The sequence below is a fragment of the Salmo salar genome, chromosome ssa01, assembly GCF_905237065.1.
Source record: "Salmo salar chromosome ssa01, Ssal_v3.1, whole genome shotgun sequence".
NCBI lineage: Eukaryota > Metazoa > Chordata > Actinopteri > Salmoniformes > Salmonidae > Salmo > Salmo salar.
This window is the reverse complement of record NC_059442.1, coordinates 25,643,477-25,662,881: the sequence shown is the minus strand read 5'-3', so window position 1 is coordinate 25,662,881 and position 19,405 is coordinate 25,643,477. Positions and strand designations below refer to the sequence as shown.

The 19,405-nt window shown below is 46.5% G+C and overlaps 1 protein-coding gene across 3 annotated transcripts in view; it reads right to left on the bottom strand.

The window, feature by feature from the left end:
- Positions 1-15,220, bottom strand: part of LOC106586563 (cysteine-rich motor neuron 1 protein-like) — a 48,424-nt gene extending 33,204 nt beyond the window's left edge. Inside the window, exons 1-3 of one of the 3 annotated variants that reach the window (XM_014174198.2) lie at positions 14,440-15,220; positions 9,660-9,821; positions 9,269-9,439 (exon numbers count right to left, since the gene is read on the bottom strand). In XM_014174198.2, the coding sequence (XP_014029673.2) occupies positions 9,269-9,439; positions 9,660-9,821; positions 14,440-14,728 (622 nt within the window). In that variant the 5' untranslated portion in view covers positions 14,729-15,220. The remainder of the gene's footprint in view (positions 1-9,268; positions 9,440-9,659; positions 9,822-14,439) is intronic. The other 2 variants (XM_014174117.2, XM_014174031.2) reach the window with 2 other exon arrangements.
- Between the last annotated feature and the right edge of the window lie 4,185 nt (positions 15,221-19,405).

Genomic DNA, 19,405 nt, shown 5'->3' with positions numbered 1-19,405 from the left:
TAATTTCACAGATCTCCTGTTTGTAGGATACCAGGTTGGATCTGTGGCTGTTACGGAGGACTGGGAGAGAGTGTGAGGAAGGGTGGAATAAAGCAGTGTATGATTGATGACAGTGGAGAAAATTGGTAATTACGTTTCTGCTTAATGTCTTCCCTTGGGCCTTTAGGAAAGCAAATGCCATGAAGCTAATAAATAACTAATTGCCTCATAAGAGAGAGAAATGTAATGGCTATGATTGCGTATGAGGAGAATACTTTACAATCTTTGCATGCATTATGGTTTTGGTGGAAAGAGAATGAAATAGAATGAAATTGCGTAACAAGGCTTGGGGTTTGTGGCTCTTTCAGAAGCTAGTTTGTTGATGTCCTTCCCAGACATTTGGCGTTCCCTGGTGCAACACGACTCTAGCAGAGGATGTGTCTCATCCCTGACATTTGAAGGCCTGAAAGAGGATCCCTGAGGCTGTTCCTACCAGATGGGAAACTGAAATGGCAAACAGAGGGACTGGAGCCCAGGTTCTGCTCCACAGACAGACAGTTCAACTCCACATACACCGATGATTGCAGTATTACTTTCAGTAGTCAAACCCTCAAGGGTTGAACACATCGGTGCGACCCAATGCTCACCCGGCATGTTAATCTTCCATCTATGCAATCGTTTGAAGTTTGCCTGACCCGTAAAAGTTAAGTTGTGACTTGAGCAGGAGAGTCATATTTAGGGGGGATATCTGACAGATGAAATTGAGGATGAAGGAAGTGTTGGATTTTTTCTTCCCTGAATAAATAGTGCATGGGCATGAGGTATCTGCACTGTACTGTTTGCTCTAGGAGGAACCTGTGAACAGTGGGGGCAGGCACAAAGCTTGCATTGATCAACTTTGTTACTGAATAGTGTCAGAGAGAAGGGGGGAAATTCCCCTGAATTAGGGCGAGCAATGACCCAGTCAACGGTTTTTGGCCTAATTCCTGCATTTGAGTTAAATAAACTTTAGTTACAGGATAATTTCAGAGGTTTTATATCTAATAGCAGTAACACAGAGCGTGCTGCTGTCTAACAGAGGGATGTGGCCTTGAATAAAATGTTGTCCAATGTTTGCATTGAATAAGACTTTCTGTGTGCCCCAGTCAAAGAAAACAGATTGCTTACTCACATCTAACAATGGGTGGACTGGAGTACGCTGGGAAAACCAGCTGCCAGACACTCTATTGTCATTCAAATGAATGATATTGTAGCCATTTATGAACATAATAGGCAGACACAAAGCATGGAAACGGTATGGTAAACTCAGTAGAGGATGGATTTCAGCACATTCTGTTTGTGTTCTATCTAGAAGCACCAATGGGGTAATTAGCTAGTCAGTGGTCACAAAAGCAATCTCTGTATTACAATGGTGGCTATTCTCCAGCTTACGCAAACAAAAACACAAAGACCTAATTTGGCATGCTTAATAAATTCAGTCTGTAGAATGGTCAAAACCTTCTCTTGTTGTAGTGGTGAGATAGTATGGAAAACCTAGCAACCCCCTAGGAAAGCCTTAATACACACACAAACACGCACACATGCGCACACACACCCACACGCACCCTGAAGTTGGGCTTGAGGTAGGATTTAGAAATTGGTTTATTACTACAGAATGGGCTATTGTAAACAATGCATATTTTTGGCATCTCCGAGAAGCCCATTCGGGAAAGGAAAACACCTCTATGTAAATGTGCTTTTTTCTACACAGAGCACAAGGAGCACAGTATTCATCTGACTGAAGCAGCGCTGGTAGGCAGAGGAGGCTGTGTTGACAGCCTGAGTTTACTCATGGAACAAGTGCACAATGTGAGTTTTGTTCAATGACTGACTTTGGAAGCAAGTCAGCGGAGAACAAAGCTGTCTTAGTACAGCTGCCCTCTATGGGCCTCTGGTACATCCTCTGGTTTTATACAGTTTGTCCGCAAAGGGACCCATCAGGCTCATCTCTCACGTAAGCTGTGGAGGTCTGGCCGCTTGCCCACTGGCGGTTGAGGCTAAAAATGTCTGTATTGTTCTCTATTTTAAAGAACTAAGTCTGGGAGGTGGTTCAGGGCAAAAGGCACAGGGTCACAGGAGAGGGAAACATAGACGTCTGAACATCACACTCTGGTTAGGGCAGTGTGTCAGGAGAGAGAGCAGCAGCAGCAGCAAGAGAGAGAGCTGCTGCAGCAGCAGCAGCAGCAGCAGCAGCAGCAGCACACACACACACACACACACACACACACACACACACACACACACACACACACACACACACACACACACACACACACAGACTTCACAGCTCCTCGCTCTCTCACGCTAAATATTTGAGGATGAAAAACGTGATCCTGGTGTCCCAGGCAGCAGAGCTGCGGGTCGAGTGTTCTCTGCTCAGAGTAGCTCAACACAGCCTTCTTCGTATTGTCAGATGAGATTGGGCCAGGGAGAGTGAAAGAGAGAGGCTGAGCTTTTATCATGCTGAACGGGCTGAACAATGTTGCAGAGAATACTTTTCTATGGACAATTGTCTACTACAGAGCTGGCACAAAATGCATGGGAGTGAAAGGATGGCACAAGTGTGGTCCAAGTTAAATGAAACAGTAACAAATGGGCCATGAGGGAACCTTCAAACAGAGTTAAAGGTCTCTGGATCTGTCTTAGAGGAAACTGAACATAAAACATGAATTGGGCTGTACACATAAAAGTCAGTCCAGGGGAGTACGGGGCTACGCTCTGCAGCTGCCCAGTCAGTCCAGGGGAGTACGGGGCTATGCTCTGCAGCTGCCCAGTCAGTCCAGGGGAGTATGGGGCTACGCTCTGCAGCTGCCCAGTCAGTCTAGAGGAGTACAGGGCTACGCTCTGCAGCTGCCCAGTCAGTCCAGGGGACTATGGGGCTACGCTCTGCAGCTGCCCAGTCAGTCCAGGGGAGTACAGGGCTACGCTCTGCAGCTGCCCAGTCAGTCCAGGGGAGTACGGGGCTACGCTCTGCAGCTGCCCAGTCAGTCCAGGGGAGTACGGGGCTACGCTCTGCAGCTGCACAGTCAGTCCAGGGGAGTACAGGGCTACGCTCTGCAGCTGCCCAGTCAGTCCAGGGGAGTACAGGGCTATGCTCTGCAGCTGCCCAGTCAGTCCAGGGGAGTACGGGGCTACGCTCTCCAGTTCGTGGTAGTTGAGGCAGTTGAGTTACATAACATTGTTGGTCATCTGCTCATGTTTTCTCACAGACAACCAGAAAAAGCAGAGGCTGGCGGCCTGGCTAGAGCTGGAGAGCTGGGGCAGGGGCTGGAGGGCAGGAATGGATCTGAGACTGGAGGCAGGGGCTGGGGCTTGGGTTGGGGCAGGGCTTGGGAAAAGTTGTGGTGCCTGGTAAGCAGAGCTATCAGCTGGGTGACTGGGAGCAGTGAGAGGACAACAGGCTGAGACAGCGATCCCACTTCGCCTAGCAGGAAGCTCTTTGTCTGAGCCAACAGATAAACTGTGTTTTGTTTCCCCTCTGAAATCACTGCCAAGAGACAAACACGCACACGTGCGCACGTACGCACGCATGCACACACACACACACACACACACACACACACACACACACACACACACACACACACACACACACACACACACACACACACACACACACACACACACACACACACACACTCTGGGACATGAGCAGGATCGCTGGGCATGACAGAGGCCATAGCCTCTGCAGACGACACACAAACACAGAGACGTCTAGCATCCCTGCCAGCTACTGGCGGTCTGGACTGGCGAGTAATAGTGATGCCACAAAGAGGCTGCAGCCAAGCAGAACTAATGATGCTTTCAGGGGAAGGAGACGGGCGGGAGGGAGTGTGGTACTACTGGTGGGCCAACTCTGTGGTGGCGAGGTCTGTTTGCACCATGGCATCATGGTGGGCATGGCTCCAGTGTCTGACCCACCTCAACTCCACTTCCTCCCTTGTAATGTTCTTTTAAAAGTATACACTTATACTAAAAATTAATACTGCCCCATTTCACCCATATTAACCTTCTGAGGTTAGCCATGAGGACCAGTCACATGTTGGGAGTTTAAAGTACATTGATGTAATATGACATACAATAGCTGTGTAACAACCCACAGGTTTAAATCTGCCTTCTGTTTTCCCAGAGCCGCTCTCCGCAGGGACATTACAACATCAGGTCATATCAGCAACATCAATCAAAGTATTACAGAACAAGCTCCTCTTCTGAAGGCCACATGGGGAAACTCCTTGTGCAAAGCAGCTTAAAGACTTATAATTAATCAAAGCCATAAATGTACACACAGGGCCAGAGAACTAAATACAGGCCCCAGACCATTTCCTGCACTTGACACACATAACTTGTCAAAAGGGCTTCCCCTAGCTGGCTCCCTGGCCTGACCTCTTCCTCCTCTTCCACTAATTTGATCAATCCTCAGAGATTCAGTCTAATACTTCCTTATCAGCAACACAGGGTGCCTGTGTTCATGTCACCACCTAGCACCCAACATGACATTGACCCCTGTTTGAAGTCTAACAACGGGCGTCAGCATACTGACAGTACATATATAGAGATACTTAGCGATACTAAGAGATGGCTGTTGGTGATCAGGCGCTGCAGACGGTGAAGCTGCAAACGAGGTTTGTGCCCCAAGTCTTCGAACAAACAGTAAACAGGAACACAAGCCAGGACAGTCGGCTGGCCTCAGAAGGCTACTCTACTCTCTGAGTCAGAGCGAGCATTAAGAGCCAGTCCCAAACCACTACCATGTGTGAATGTACAAGCCCCAAGCAGAGGCAGAGGATGCTATTTTCAAATGGATGGCTGAAAAAGTGCTTCAAGTACTGGCAACAAGGTCCGCTTTCATCTTCAACAGCATGTGAAGATTGGAATCGCTGTAACTCTCATGCATTGAAAGCACAGCTTACAGAATGTGTAGACATCACAAGCTAAGGGACACATTGACCCAGACCTAAATCACTACTTGATCAGATGTGTAGCTCCATGACCTCTCAGGAGCACTGCACTCAGGGTTACTCATCATAATGGAAGCACTGATGACAGACAGCAAGATCTCCGCCAAGCCAGTCAGACAAAACAAGTTAATTATCACTGCCCTGAACACACACACACACACCCTCCTTAATGCATGGCCGTCTGAAGGGTGTGTGGAGTAGCGACAACACATAAGCTGCAGAAAAATGTTGTTTACTGTTTTCAGTGTTGTGATTTCACGCTGTCGTCCTCTCTTGGCTGCTCTAGACAACTGGAAGTTGAGAAATGCAGCAGACGACTTGTATATTATTCATAGGGGCACAGGAGAGGGCAATGACACTGTCTCTCAGTAATACAGTATGTATACTTTTCCACACTGCTAGAGGGATTTACAGAACAAACAGCTCAGTACAAATATCCAAATACACAGCCAAGGGACTGTAAATGCTCTGTAACAACCATGTTTGTTTGTAGATCTTGTTTGTAGATCATATAACTGAAGCTTACACATTTTGTGGTCCTCTCTAGCTCAGTTGGTAGAGCATGGTTCTTGTAATGCTAGGACGGTGGGTTTGATTCCTGGGACCACTCATATGTAAAACATTTTTTCACGCATGACTGTAAGTCGCTTTGGATAAAAACGTCTGCTAAATGGCACATCATACAATACTCTCAGACCTTACATTATCAGGAATGGTACAAATTTCCCAACTGAACTATCAAAGAAAAAAAGGGATGAAAGCACAAACAAAGCTAAAACAAATGTCTTAGTTGTGGATCGAGTCACTTGTTGTCACGCCCTGACCTGAGAGAGAGGGTGTGTTTCTCTATGTGGTTAGGTCAGGGTGTGGGGTGGGCATTCTATGTGTTATTTTCTATGTTTTGGCTGGGTATGGTTTCCAATCAGAGGCAGGTGTCTATCGTTGTCTCTGATTGGAAGCCATACTTAGGCAGCCTTTTTCCACCTGTGTTTGTGGGATCTTGATTTTGTACTGCTCGTATTTAGCCTGTAAGACGTGACGGTCGTTTGTATTTGTTTATTATTTTGTTTAAGTGTTCCGATTTAAAATAAAGATGAACACTCACCACGCTGCACCTTGGTCTAATCCTTTGGACGATCGTTATAGAAGATCCCACCACCAAAGGACCAAGCAGCGTGGGCCGATGGACTGGACATGGGAGGACATCCTGGATGGCAAAGGATCCTGGACGTGGGAAGAGATCCAGGCCGGAAGGGATCGCCTTCCATGGGAACAGGTGGAAGCAGCGAGGGAGGTACAGCGACGTGATCAACAGGCAAGGCAACAACGGAGGCCCGAGAGGCAGCGCCAAAAAACTGTGTCGCCAGTGCGTACTCACAGCCCGGTGTGCTCGGTGCAAGCTCCTCACCGTTGCCGTGCTAGAGTTGGCCGGCAGCCAGGAAGAAGTGCGCCGGCTCAGCGTATCTGGCCTCCAGTGCGTCTCTACGGCCCAGGTTATCCTGCACCTGCTCTACGCACGGTACACCTCATTCACCAGCACAGCCCAGTTCGTCCTGTACCAATGCTCCGCCCTTGCCGGGCGATAGTCAACATCAAGCCAGGACGGGTTGTGCCAGCCCTAAGCGCCAGACCTCCAGTGCGCCTCCAAGGCCCAGTGTACCCTGTGCCTGCTTCGCGCACTCTCCCTCCAGTGCGCCACCATAGCCCAGTACGTCCTGTGCCTGCTCCTCGCACTCTTCCTCTAGTACGCCTCCATAGCCCAGTACGGGCTAAGCCTCCAGTGATGATCCATGGCCCGGAGCCTGTAGGGATGATCCCTGGCACGAAGCCTCCAGTGATGATCCATGGCCCGGAGCCTGTAGGGATGATCCATGGCACGAAGCCTCCAGTGATGATCCATGACCCGGAGCCTGTAGGGATGATCCTTGGCACGAAGCCTCCAGTGATGATCCATGGCGCGGAACCAGTAGTGATGATCCATGGCACGGAGCCTGCAGTGAAGGTCCCCGGTCCGGAACCTACAGAGACGCTCTCCAGTCCGGAGCCTCCAGCAACGCTCCCCAGTCCGGAGCCTCCAGCGACGCTCCTCAGCCCGGAGCCTCCAGCGACGCTCCTCAGTCCGGAGCCTCCAGCGACGCTCCTCAGCCCGGAGCCTCCAGCGACGCTCCCCAGTCCGGAGCCTCCAGCGACGCTCCTCAGTCCGGAGCCTCCAGCGACGCTCCTCAGTCCGGAGCCTCCAGCGACGCTCCTCAGTCCGGAGCCTCCAGCGACAGTCTGCAGCCCGGAGTCTTCAGCGACGGTCTGCAGCCCGGAGTCTTCAGCGACGGTCTGCAGCCCCGAGTCTTCAGCGACGGTCTGCAGCCCCGAGTCTTCAGCGACGGTCTGCAGCCCCGAGTCTTCAGCGGCGGCCTGCAGCCCAGAGTCTTCAGCGGCGGCCTGCAGCCCAGAGTCTTCAGCGGCGGTCGGCAGTTCAGAGCCTCCGGCGCTGATCCACGGTCTGGTTCCTCCGGCGACACAGAAGCGGGGGGATCAGCGGGCGGTGTGGGGGCTACGCCCCGAACCAAAGCCGCCGCCAAGTATAGATGCCCACCCGGACCCTCCCTATAGGTTCAGGTTTGCGTCCGGGAGTCCGCACCTTTGGGGGGTAATGTCACGCCCTGACTCGAGAGAGGGGGTTTGTTTCTCTATGTGGTTAGGTCAGGGTGTGGGGTGGGCATTCTATGTGTTATTTTCTATGTTTTGGCCGGGTATGGTTTCCAATCAGAGGCAGGTGTCTATCGTTGTCTCTGATTGGAAGCCATACTTAGGCAGCCTTTTTCCACCTGTGTTTGTGGGATCTTGATTTTGTACTGCTCGTATTTAGCCTGCAAGACGTGACTGTCGTTTGTATTTGTTTATTATTTTGTTTAAGTGTTCCGATTTAAAATAAAGATGAACACTCACCACGCTGCACCTTGGTCTAATCCTTTGGGCGATCGTTACACTTGTCTTGAATTGGGCCTCCTAAACTCAACAAATGTCCTTAGTAAACTGACCTGAGTCTAGCTTTTTGGCACAACATGGCTACGCAGTATTATGAAGCAGATGATGAGATCTTCCCACTAACACAGCAAGAGAGTATCTGGGAGCTCACTCACTGGCACTTTCTCAGTGAGACCAATGTTCTTCATACATACAGAGAGCTGCCATGTTGGTTTTATGCATCTCTCACACAGTTCTGTCAAAGGGGTGAAATAGAACGCACCTCAATAACAATTATCAGTTAGAAGTGCCAGTCAGAGAGGCAGCTACATGGGTATTTACCCTTAGACCCTCTATGAGGCACATTTAAACAAACAGCTCATAATTGTCACTCTGGTTCCTGAGCTCTTTGGAAGTCTATCTTCCTCCTCACTCCGTGCATTAACCCTGGACACAGGCTGAGAATTCAGCCAACACACTATACTGTTACACTTTACAGCCTGAACACTGTGTACGTAGACTTCTATCACCTCATAGGTCCACAGTATATTCTCCTCCTTATAATAGAACCTCTCTCTGCTACTCTGTCTCTCGGTGTTGACATAGTAAGGACTTTGGAATAGACTGACTGATTGTCTACTATACCTCTGTGATTTTTCACAGGTTGTGCTGACTCGCTGTACTGTATGGGTCTAGGTTGAAGAGAAGGTTAAGACAATGTAATCATTCCATGCAGAAGTGTTCGAAAATAAACAAATTCATTGGACCAGTGCCGGACTGGAAGTGAATGTTAGCAGTACAGAAAGTTTGCCATCAAAGTAGAGAATAAACACAACCGTAATGAATTTCAGCTAACTACTCAGCAAACACATATAACTGTTTTACTGTAAATCTATTTATTTAAACGTTTTTCAAATGATCTACAGACACTTTATTACTTGATTTCCCGACCACTGGTCACGTTATCAATGCTAATCATGTATAATCAGCAACAGTGCTGGCACAATTAATGTGCTTATTTTTGAATGCTCAGCATGGAATTATTACTTTGTCTTAAACTGCATTTTTTCAACCTAGACATGAGTCAGGTATGAGTCAGTTAGCACATAACTCAAGGTATATATTAGGGTACATAGGGTACATATGCTTAATAAGCTGAGCTCAACTCAAATAGAGATAGTGTAAAAGACAGGGATTTTGTCGGATAAATAAGGTCAGCTCTTTTTTTTAATCTACATTTTGTGTATCACTGTATCAGCCACTGTTTCAGCCACCTTTGTGCAACATGACTTGAGCAGTTGTTGGTTAGTTTTAGGTTAGTTCTAGGTTACCTGCGGCCTCCTGGCACTGGCTGCGGTTGATGTAGGAGTGATAGTGGCAGCTCTGGGATTCACACACACAGCCCTGTGCTGTCAGGTTGCACCCAGAAAACATGCAGGCTGGGTCGGAGGGTCCCACAAACTTCTCCCTGTGCCTTTCCTGGTGCTCATGTCTACGGCCTTCTAAAAGAAAGAGAAGGGGGGACAGGACATAGTCCGTCATAATGAGTCACTGACAATGGCACCACACAGATTCATGCTGGGGCCACCCTCAGACTGAGCATGTGTGTCATCACTATGACATGTTAGTAGCATTAGTCACAGCGTACAACATCTGGTATGGATTAGCAATGTTCAATGGAATGTATTTTTTGCTCCTGATGGCTAGCTGTGGGAAACTCACCTGTCTTGCTGGCCCTCATGCAGGATTCCATGTCAGGGTAGGAGAAGGAGCCCAGGCAGGAGTGACGGGCGTCACACACACACATGGCCCCGGCCCTGTCACAGCCTGTCTGCAAGGGGCAGCGCTCATCCTCCAACCCAGCCTCTGGATTGTCAGGCAGAACTGTGGAGAGGAGGAGACGAGATATTAGAGGAGGGGAAAGGAGAGGAAAGGGGGGGTAGGGGAGAAGAGAAGCATCATCAAAGCGATCCAGAGCAGACATCTCTGTTCTGTTCCTGCCATGCATTGCCTTGCTACTGCCATTTACCTTATGTGTTTGTCCCATGCCCAGCCAACCATCCCTACCCCTACCTCTGAGATACTGTAGCTAGCTCCTCCAGGCTGAGCTTAACACAAACAAACACATCTAATGACACATCTAATGACAATGGGGAGTGGAGGATGGAGGGGAGACAGGGGCCGTCTCACCATATCCACCAAACCCCTGGGATCAGAAGACCCACCACGTCAGCTGCCTCTCTGCTCCTCAGGGACCCCACAGGGACCCCACAGGGTGGTCGTGTTCATGCCTGATGCATTGCCTGCGTGCCACAGAGTAAACAGGCTCAAACAGAAAACACCACAATACAGCGCTCCTCTCCCTTCAACGGCTTGTCTTCCAGGCCTCAATCAACAATGTAGAGACTTGATTACTGCTTATCAAAATACTCTGGCTTCTCTCACAGACACATTTAGAAGTATGAGTAGTAGCGTTCCCATCAGAATGTATTACAGGACCTGGGCGAAATAAACTGGTAAAACACTATAGAGTGGCAATCGGTGAGTAAAGGTGTACTTCTTCTTTCCTCTCAGAAGGGGAAGCCTTGCTTTCATACTCTGCTAGGGGCCGGGAGACACTGATGATTCAACATGATGGTATATGAATGGACATCTAGGCTGGCGATAATGAAAATACTTAAGAAAATGTACATTGTTAATTTATTAATACCAAACGAAGGGAAAGCAGGGATGAACTTCTATTATCATACAGCACATTCAGTCATTCCTTTCAGAAGTGGTACTTGAGAAGTGCTCTGTATGTAGCCTATAATGGTCAACTATACAAACCCACATCTCTCTCTGATGTGCTATTTCCAGAGTTGAAAGAGAGAGAGGTGAATCTTGGGTGGCAGACAGTCATGGTCCCTGTGAGTTAAACCAGCCAGGACATTAGGGAGAGTAGAGGGGCAGGCAGGCTTTTCAAACGGAGCTCCCCTGCCACGCAAAAACTCTCCCTCTTATTTCCTGTTACCTTAAAATGATCCCCACCTCCACATTTGTTCCATCTCTGGGCCTTTCTGTGCCTGGGAGGGTATTTTTAAATAGCAGTCATTGAAGGTGGGTGTCTGAGTGTGTCTGTGGGGTGCTAAAGGGGGCCTCCAGGAGTAGGAGGCAGGAGGTAGACAAAGCAAAATGAGAGGTTAGGGGGGGTGAACCTCTAATTACTGTAGTTAATGATTAGGCTGACCCCCCGGCTGTGATATGACCCCACTCAGCTGGCCTGGATCACGGCTGCGTCTCTGGGGAAGTCCTCTCAGCCATGGAGACTGCTTGTCTTGGCATCCAGAGCTGCGATGGGAAAGTTGACCTCTGAGGCCCTTTGGCTGATAGCAAGCTCAAAAGGAAGTCTTTGAAACATTAGATAATGCTGGAGGAAGAGGGAAGTGGACAGGATTAGAAGGAGTAGTGGACTGGACAGGACGCAGAGTCCAGTCTTTGCGCTTGAGGACAGACATTCTGTGAGGTGGTATTGTTAAGTGCTCTGGACAGGGAAGAGGTGGCACTAACACAGTGAGACAGACAAAATAAAAACACCCTGGGCCAAACATCGATATCACTCAAGTGGTGAAAAACCCTTTGGGGATTAAATTAGTTACGTGTTTGGATTCACAGGCAACTTTCCCTAATCATAGCTGTCATAACAATACACAACCACTTTAACTGGCTGCACTTGATATACAGTATGCACATAGTATAAAAGTCCTCATAAGCATACACTTACTGGATATTTAGCATTCTGTTCAATATCATGTGCATCAGCTATTTTCTCACTGACTTTACACATGTTTGTCTACTACAGATGTCACCTGAAGACATGGTCTACTTTCTTCAACCTCCATCACCCTTCCATAGTGTGCGAATTATGGGGGGAACACAGAACCCCCAAATCAGACATGAGATCCCATAAATGCAACGAAAGTCCAACTTTGGGGGTGGGGGGTCTCTAATTTAACCATTCTCCTATTTAGAAAAATGAAATTGTGTACTGATACAGTGGTAAATATGAAAATGAAATATTTTTCCAAATGAAACGAACACTTCCACCTCTCGGTCATGGTTAGAATAAGTGACAGTTGGTTCAGGTTCTTTCAATCGCATTCATCTCTCTTCTCCGCCTGCTAGCAAACTTACAACACTGTTTCAATGGTGCCTTACAGTTTCCTGCACCGATGAGCTTGGGATGGACACAGCTGTATTTAACGTCCCGTATTTCAGCCCCTTTCAGGTTTCCCGACTTTTCTTTTTACAAAAAAAGGTACATTTGTCAGCAAGACACATCACTCAATTCAGGCTACAATAGTATAGGCCTAATGACAATTCACACTCTGCCCTTCCATATTGACCACCCAGAACAACAAGACTTAGAGCAGAGGAGCGGAGAGAGAACCAAGGGTCAGAGACTGGAAACATTTACCCCCTACTCCTGATTGCAACCCTAATCACTTTAAGACCCTACCCCCGGCTTGGGAGGGAAATCCCGGATCAGCCTGGCCCTCGTGGCCTCTGCAAACACACAGGGAGGTGTTGATTTACCCTCACCCACCCACCCAGCCAACCCCCCCCCCCCCCCAAGAGGACCAGAGGCACGACTCAATCATGGAAACCATTAACTTTTACATTAGACATTTTAGTAATTTAGCAGACGCTCTTATCCGGAGCGACTTAGTGCATTCATCATTTAGAGACATTCAAAGCAGTTAATTTCACAGAGGGGGTAGCTATGGGTATGGAGGGGGATTAAGGCCTGCCAGCATAACCTGTAAATAAAGCCCAATCAGGGACACTGTCTCCTGGGATACCTTGGGGCCGGAGACCCAGGACCACTAGACCCAGGATCAGGTAGATCCGGCCCCAACGTGGGACTGCTTTTCCTCACCTCTGGTAATGTCAGTCCCATGCAATCACTTTGTTTCAGTCTGGACAGAGTCCAGGTGAGGGACTGGCTGGTGCTTGATGTGATCCTGACCATGCCCCATGCCCAGCTCTCTCAGAGGGTAACTCCTGTTCTGCCTTATCAACTGTGTGAAAAGTTGATCTTGGCTGTCCTTTTAGAATGCTACATGCACGTACGCGCACACACTCAAACACACACTCACAAACACACACACACACAATGGTCATGGATGGGTACCCTTGAAGCCCTAAAGGATTTAGAGAGCCATCCTCTGGAGTATAATTTTCCTAGGAGCCAGGGATATATTGTGTACAACAGCTTAATAAACTGTCAGTAAAAGACTGGTATAGGACATGGATCTGATAGGAGGGAAGGCAAGGACACCACAGTGGGATTCATGGTAAGGTCATTCAGATGAATCTGCCAATGAAAACCTGCTGGTGAGACTTTTGCCATTTTGCCTTGACCCCAAGGGAGCCCTCAGAGGCACATCACAAGCCCATTGATTGTGCAACCACATTACAGCAAAACACTTTCTACAAGGACAGCTAACCTGTTTCAGGATCAAATGAAGACATAGTAAAGTGTACACACGCACAGATACACATTTCCCATTGTTAGGCCGCCTATGCTTTTTAAATCAGACAAAGGAAAATAGTCATTAACTTTTAAGAGGTTCAAATTGGGCCCTGGCAGGGAAGCCTGAACGTAAGTAATACTGACGTGGAGGCATGGTGTAAAGGTTTGTTGCCAAACCTATTGTCATGCCTGCAAGAGAAGCAAGCTGAGGTTTCAAGGGGGGAAATGAACAGTCTAACATGAGGTCCTCTGTTGGCAGTCAAGAGCTACTTAAACCTGTAGACCTGCTTCAACCAGTCCACTGAGCTTAGAGACAATGTCCACACAGCACAGTCGATGGAATCATGAACTAGCTGGCCACTGTGGTGTGCTCAAGCTAAATTAGAATAATCACTTACTATGGAGACTTTCTGCCCAGAGCTGAGAGTGATGTTAATGAATAACCGTGTTACTGAAACCTCAATGTCAAAACCTCCCATTCTTCTATCAATTTTGTATTTTTTTTATTTTTAAATGTAACCTTTATTTAACTAGGCAAGTCAGTTAAGAACACATTCTTATTTACAATGACGACCTACACCGTCCAAACACGGACGACGCTGGTCCAATTGTGCGCCGCCCTATGGGACTCCCAATCACCACCGGTTGTGATACAGCTTGGATTCAATCAATGAGAAAGAATTACCACAATTCCACAATAACTGAATTATGATGAGACTCTGAATTTTCACTGTAAAATGTATGCCAAACAAAAACCATTGACATAAAAGTTTAACAAACCATACACCTCTATGCACAATGACTACTTGCTGAAAGATCTCTGCGTAATTCCGTTATCATGGAATTGTCCCTTTAGCCTACTTTAGAATAAAGATGATTGTGCCATTCTAGGTCATGCTTACATTTCAGAATGGGAAACAAGACCAATATTAAATTGAGCCTATTTTATTCATAAGTTAAGTCTTATTTTAGACATAGGTTACCCACCTTTACAAACTCCTATTTCAGGGAGCGTTACAGCTCCCGTTTGGTTGACAGCCGCGCAGGTTAGTCCCAAGGCGCAGTAGCCCAGTGTCCAGTCCTGGCCGGCGCACGGCTCCCACTCCATCCGGGTACACTGATCGCAGCATCCGCACGGGTCCCTGGCCAGAGTCCGACCGGTCTCGCAGGCTTTCGGCGGACACGTCCGGAGGTCACATGGCGTACATTCATGAGACATCAACACACGCACCAGAATTGAAAAATTCAAGAACGCGACCAAACACTTCCTGAACATATTTCAAATTTGATAATGAGCCCAAGATCGGTAGCCTATGTTAGAAATGTAGGTCTAAGCAAACTATGTCCTTCTGTCAAGTAAATCGCCGAATTAACTCCACGAGGTCCGTTAGATGTAATTCCAGAAGTTATGACGTTACGGTTAAAATGGAATGAGAAAAATTGTTGGTGCCCGCGCTGTCAGTGCCTTTACAATAGCATAGGCAGCATGCTGCCCGAGAATAGGCTACCTCGGAAAGTGCACGGAAAAGTGCACGGATGCTCCTGGTTTGGTCTCTCCGGTAGGCTGGTTTACCTTTTACTGTCAATGGGCTATCCTCAGAAAAAATGATTCAATGCCTACTGTAGGTAGGTGCACTTTCATTGTTGTTTCAAGTAAAATAATAGCTGCGTCCTACGACAACCACATAGTGTGAGTCTTCTGCGTTTGGAGAGGAGTGAGGATGCCCTAACACCGAAACATTGGGATGCAATATGAGACCCAAATTGACATTACAGGCATAGACATTAGCTGCACCCATTCGTCTTGACTGACATGTACGCCCAGCCTGGTGTACGCCATCCAATCACAAGTAGCGAACGGAGGGAGGATTTGAATTGAGATATCCTCTAATCGTTCTGCTGGTCCTCTCATTTTGTTGCGCAATAGGTAGCGTATTCGCAATAACCTTGACATTCCGTTGAACGAAATGTTATTTTCGCTTTTACTTTTCATTTATACATTTATTTTAATGACAAATTAATAGTGAAAAAAATGTATCACATTTTCATTTCAGAAAAACAAGCTATTTTCTATTTCAATTCAACTGTTGATTATGGTCAGCCTACATGCTCATTGTAACTGATTCTGAAATATCAAATAGATTTTTACATTTGTATGCAATTCAACATATAAACTATTGATCAATCAGTAGGCTGCACACTAGGGCATCTCAAGAAGGAAGCCCGTAACTTAACTGATGTAGCATTTAGATGTGATCTCAGTCAAACATAAACATAACAACATGCTGGGCACATTGCTTCATTTCTGGAATATAATTTCCTTAGTTGCGCACTGGACATCATTCAATACCAATAATTCCAGTTAATGGCCAATGTCAAAGCATCATCTGCCTATCCAATAGCCCTTGACCACTTCAGAGAGCTGTTAAGCAAGGTGCAGCCACATCTTGAGTTTTCCCTGCCTGAAAGACAGTGCAGTGACCCGTGGAGACCTCTAGCAGTGGTGCCAATGACCAGCGGACACCAGGGTCAGGTGTATATGAGGTAGGTCATATTGTGTCATTCACAATACTGTTTACAAAGTACATTAGCTGTTTAACTCTCCAGAGTTAAGACATGTACTGTATGTTGGCTACAGGCCCTAGTGATGTGTATTGTCTTGAGATGTTCAGTATGACTTAGCTACTGTTAAAGATAACTCCTTAAGACTGGACATTCTGTGCTTTTGAAACATGGTGGGTCTCTCTTAGAGGGTCCACTGCTGCAGCTCAAAGTGTGGTTCCTGATGGCCGCTGGAGACCCCAGCTCCATGTCAGACAGTCAGGGTCATGGACTCAGACCTACTCTCACTGAGGACAGGCAACTTTCAGATAGGCTATCAGTTGTTTTTAATTGACATTATTACAACGACACACCAGATATTGGGCCAGAAAAGGTCTCGTAACACACAATATTTCCACATTTGTTTATGTTCCTTGTAAGGAAAGCACCAAAGATGATTGAATATTTTTCAGCTCACTGTCACTCCAGGAGAGGATCTGTTTTGTGTATACAGTATGTCTCCCTGCTTATGGTCATGATCAGAAAACAGTGCTACTCACTAAAACTCAACAAGTGTTGAGAAATAATCTACTGTGGATTGATACTGGATTTGGCAAAGTATAAACGAGTCCTTGTGTACACATTTGTTCATTTTCAGGTGAAGATGTTCATACCAGTAGCATTTCTATTAAAGAGTTGGTTACAGCATGTCATTATGTTGTCATTAACAGTGATTTATGTATTATCATTCAGTAAACAAAGATGACGCTATGGTTTCAGTCATGTAGCTTCCTCTGTCTGGCATTCTATATTGTTTAGTTCACATAAAAACTCATGCTTACCAAATCCTTGTCATCAGGCACTATCACTCCTAGATTAATACATTTGCTTCAGACAGTGTGTGTATGTGTGTAGCCTAATAACGGACTCAAACTAGCCAAAGGTCTTCAAGTGCAGAGTGCAGGACGTCAGTATGTAGTCCTACAGTGAATAAATGACTAAAAGAAAAAAGAAAAGAAAAGGAAATTGACTTACAAACAAGTCTTAATTGAATATACTTTTTCAAGAATAACAGGCTAAGTATAAATGCTTAAAGCGGCATGGCACAGCACAGCAGCATGTGCATCAGGACAACAGCCCCCTATGCTCCACAGCCGATAGCAGATTGCTATAATCCAAAATGCAATCACCTATCACTTCTCTTCTCAATGACATCACACCAGTGGTGTAAAGTATTTAAGTACAAATATTTTAAAATACTAATTCAATCTTTTTGGGGGGTATCTGTACTTTACTTCACTATTTATATTTTTGACAACTTTTACTTTTACTTCACTACATTCCAAAAGAAAATAATATACTTTTTACTCCATACATTATATAGAATGGCGCCGGAGGGGATGGCTGCTGTTTTACGTTCTCCAAACCATTTTTTTCGCTTAGATAATACATAGATAATATACAGTTAGCAGGGTTTTCTGTGCATCGACAAGACAAAACAACTACCTCCGGTAAGACGAGGGGTGGTGGTCTGTGTCAATTTGTCAGTAACAGCTGGTGCGTGAAATCTAATATGAAAGAAGTCTCTAGGTTTTGCTTGCCTGAGGTAGAGTACCTCATGATAAGCTGTAGACCACACTATTTACCAAGAGTTTTCATCTATATTTTTCGTAGCTGTCTATTTACCACCACAAACCGATGCTGGCACTAAGACCGCACTCAACGAGCTGTATAAGGCCATAAGCAAACAAGAAAATGCTCATCCAGAGGCATCACTCCTAGTGGCCGGGGACTTTAATGCAGGAAGACTTAAATCCGTTTTACCTCATTTCTACCAGCATGTCACGTGCAACGAGAGGGAAAAAACAGTAGACCACATTTACTCCACACACAGAGACGTGTACAAAGCTCTCCCTCGCCCTCCATTTGGCAAATCTGACCATAATTCTATCCTCCTGATTCCTGCTTACAAGCAAAAACTAAAGTAAGAAGTACCAGTGACTCGCTCAGTACGGAAGTGGCCAGATGACGCAGATGCTAAACTACAGGACTGTTTGCTAGCCCAGACACAAAATTGTGTAAGTGCTTCAGAACCAGGAAGTATTAACTGTGAGTTTGAAATGGACGGTAATGGTTGCAGTCCACATTACCAGTATGTGTGTAGGTGTTTAATGTTAGGTGTGAGTGCAAGTGGGTTGAAAAGGTAAAAATGGTTAGGCTGTGTTTGTTAACCTGTGTGTTTGTTTCCTTGCAGATTAGGAAGATGTGGAAAACAAGCCTAGGAGAGGGAGGAGTAATAGTCATTATCTGGCCTATACATGTTTAACACCTTCTACTACACATAGTACATTATAAGGCTTGTTATATAACAGACAGACACATTGAGAGGGTTGCCGTAGAGGTGAGTGACAATATAGAGGAAACATTGAATCAACAGTCTACTCTCATACCACATGATGTTATTCAAACAGTAAACATCCAATAACACATCCTTCATGTGCAACATCTGCTGTGGGCAACAGGTTCTAACACAAACATTGCATCCAAGAAACCAGCCTCCAACACGCATAATCAGCTCTCGCTAGACAACCCGGCACGTCTCCCTAACCCTCCTTCCTTCCTCCCTCCATCCCTCCTTACAGATCCTTTCAAACAGACCAACCGCTGGTTGCTGGTCGCCCGCCTCTCTCCAACGACAGATCGGAGGCAGAGGTTAGTTTCCATTAACTCGTAAAGATCTAGCCCCCCAAGAGATACAATGACCTATTTGCTCATGATCAGCTTTTAACCAGGGCCAGCTGGCCACTCGCAAAGTCCACTCATCTTTCTCTTTCGTCCAGGAGAGTTTGCTTTGGCAGGGTGGAGGGACACCAGAGCTAAGGCAACACTTCTCCCTCCTCTCTCTCTCTCTCTCTCTCTCTCTCTCTCTCTCTCTCTCTCTACTAATCAGATCTGGCTTTGTCTAGAACAACAGCACAGAGCCCACATCATATCTCCTGGAAGAGAAAGCCAGGGGAGGCTGAGGTACGTTAAGAGCAAATCATTAGGCGTCATTTGTCTGTCAGAACCTCAGTGAGAGTGTGACTTCAGAGTTCACTCTCATTATACCCTAACCCTGACATCATGGCCAGTTGGCCTCAGGCTGATTCCAGGACAACAAGGATTTTGGATGCCTACTGAAAACCTTTGCTGTCTCTGACCTCAAGCACCTAATTTTTGCTGCCGTTTTATGGGGTCCTAAACAATTGTGTTATTGTGTGTGTTTTTTTGCATCATTTGTAACTTATTTTGTACATAATGTTTCTGACACCATCTCTTATGACTGAAAAGAGCTTCTATCAGGACAGTGATTACTCACCTCGTACTGGACGAAGATTTTTTCTTTAACGAGTCAGACGCAAAGGATTTACTT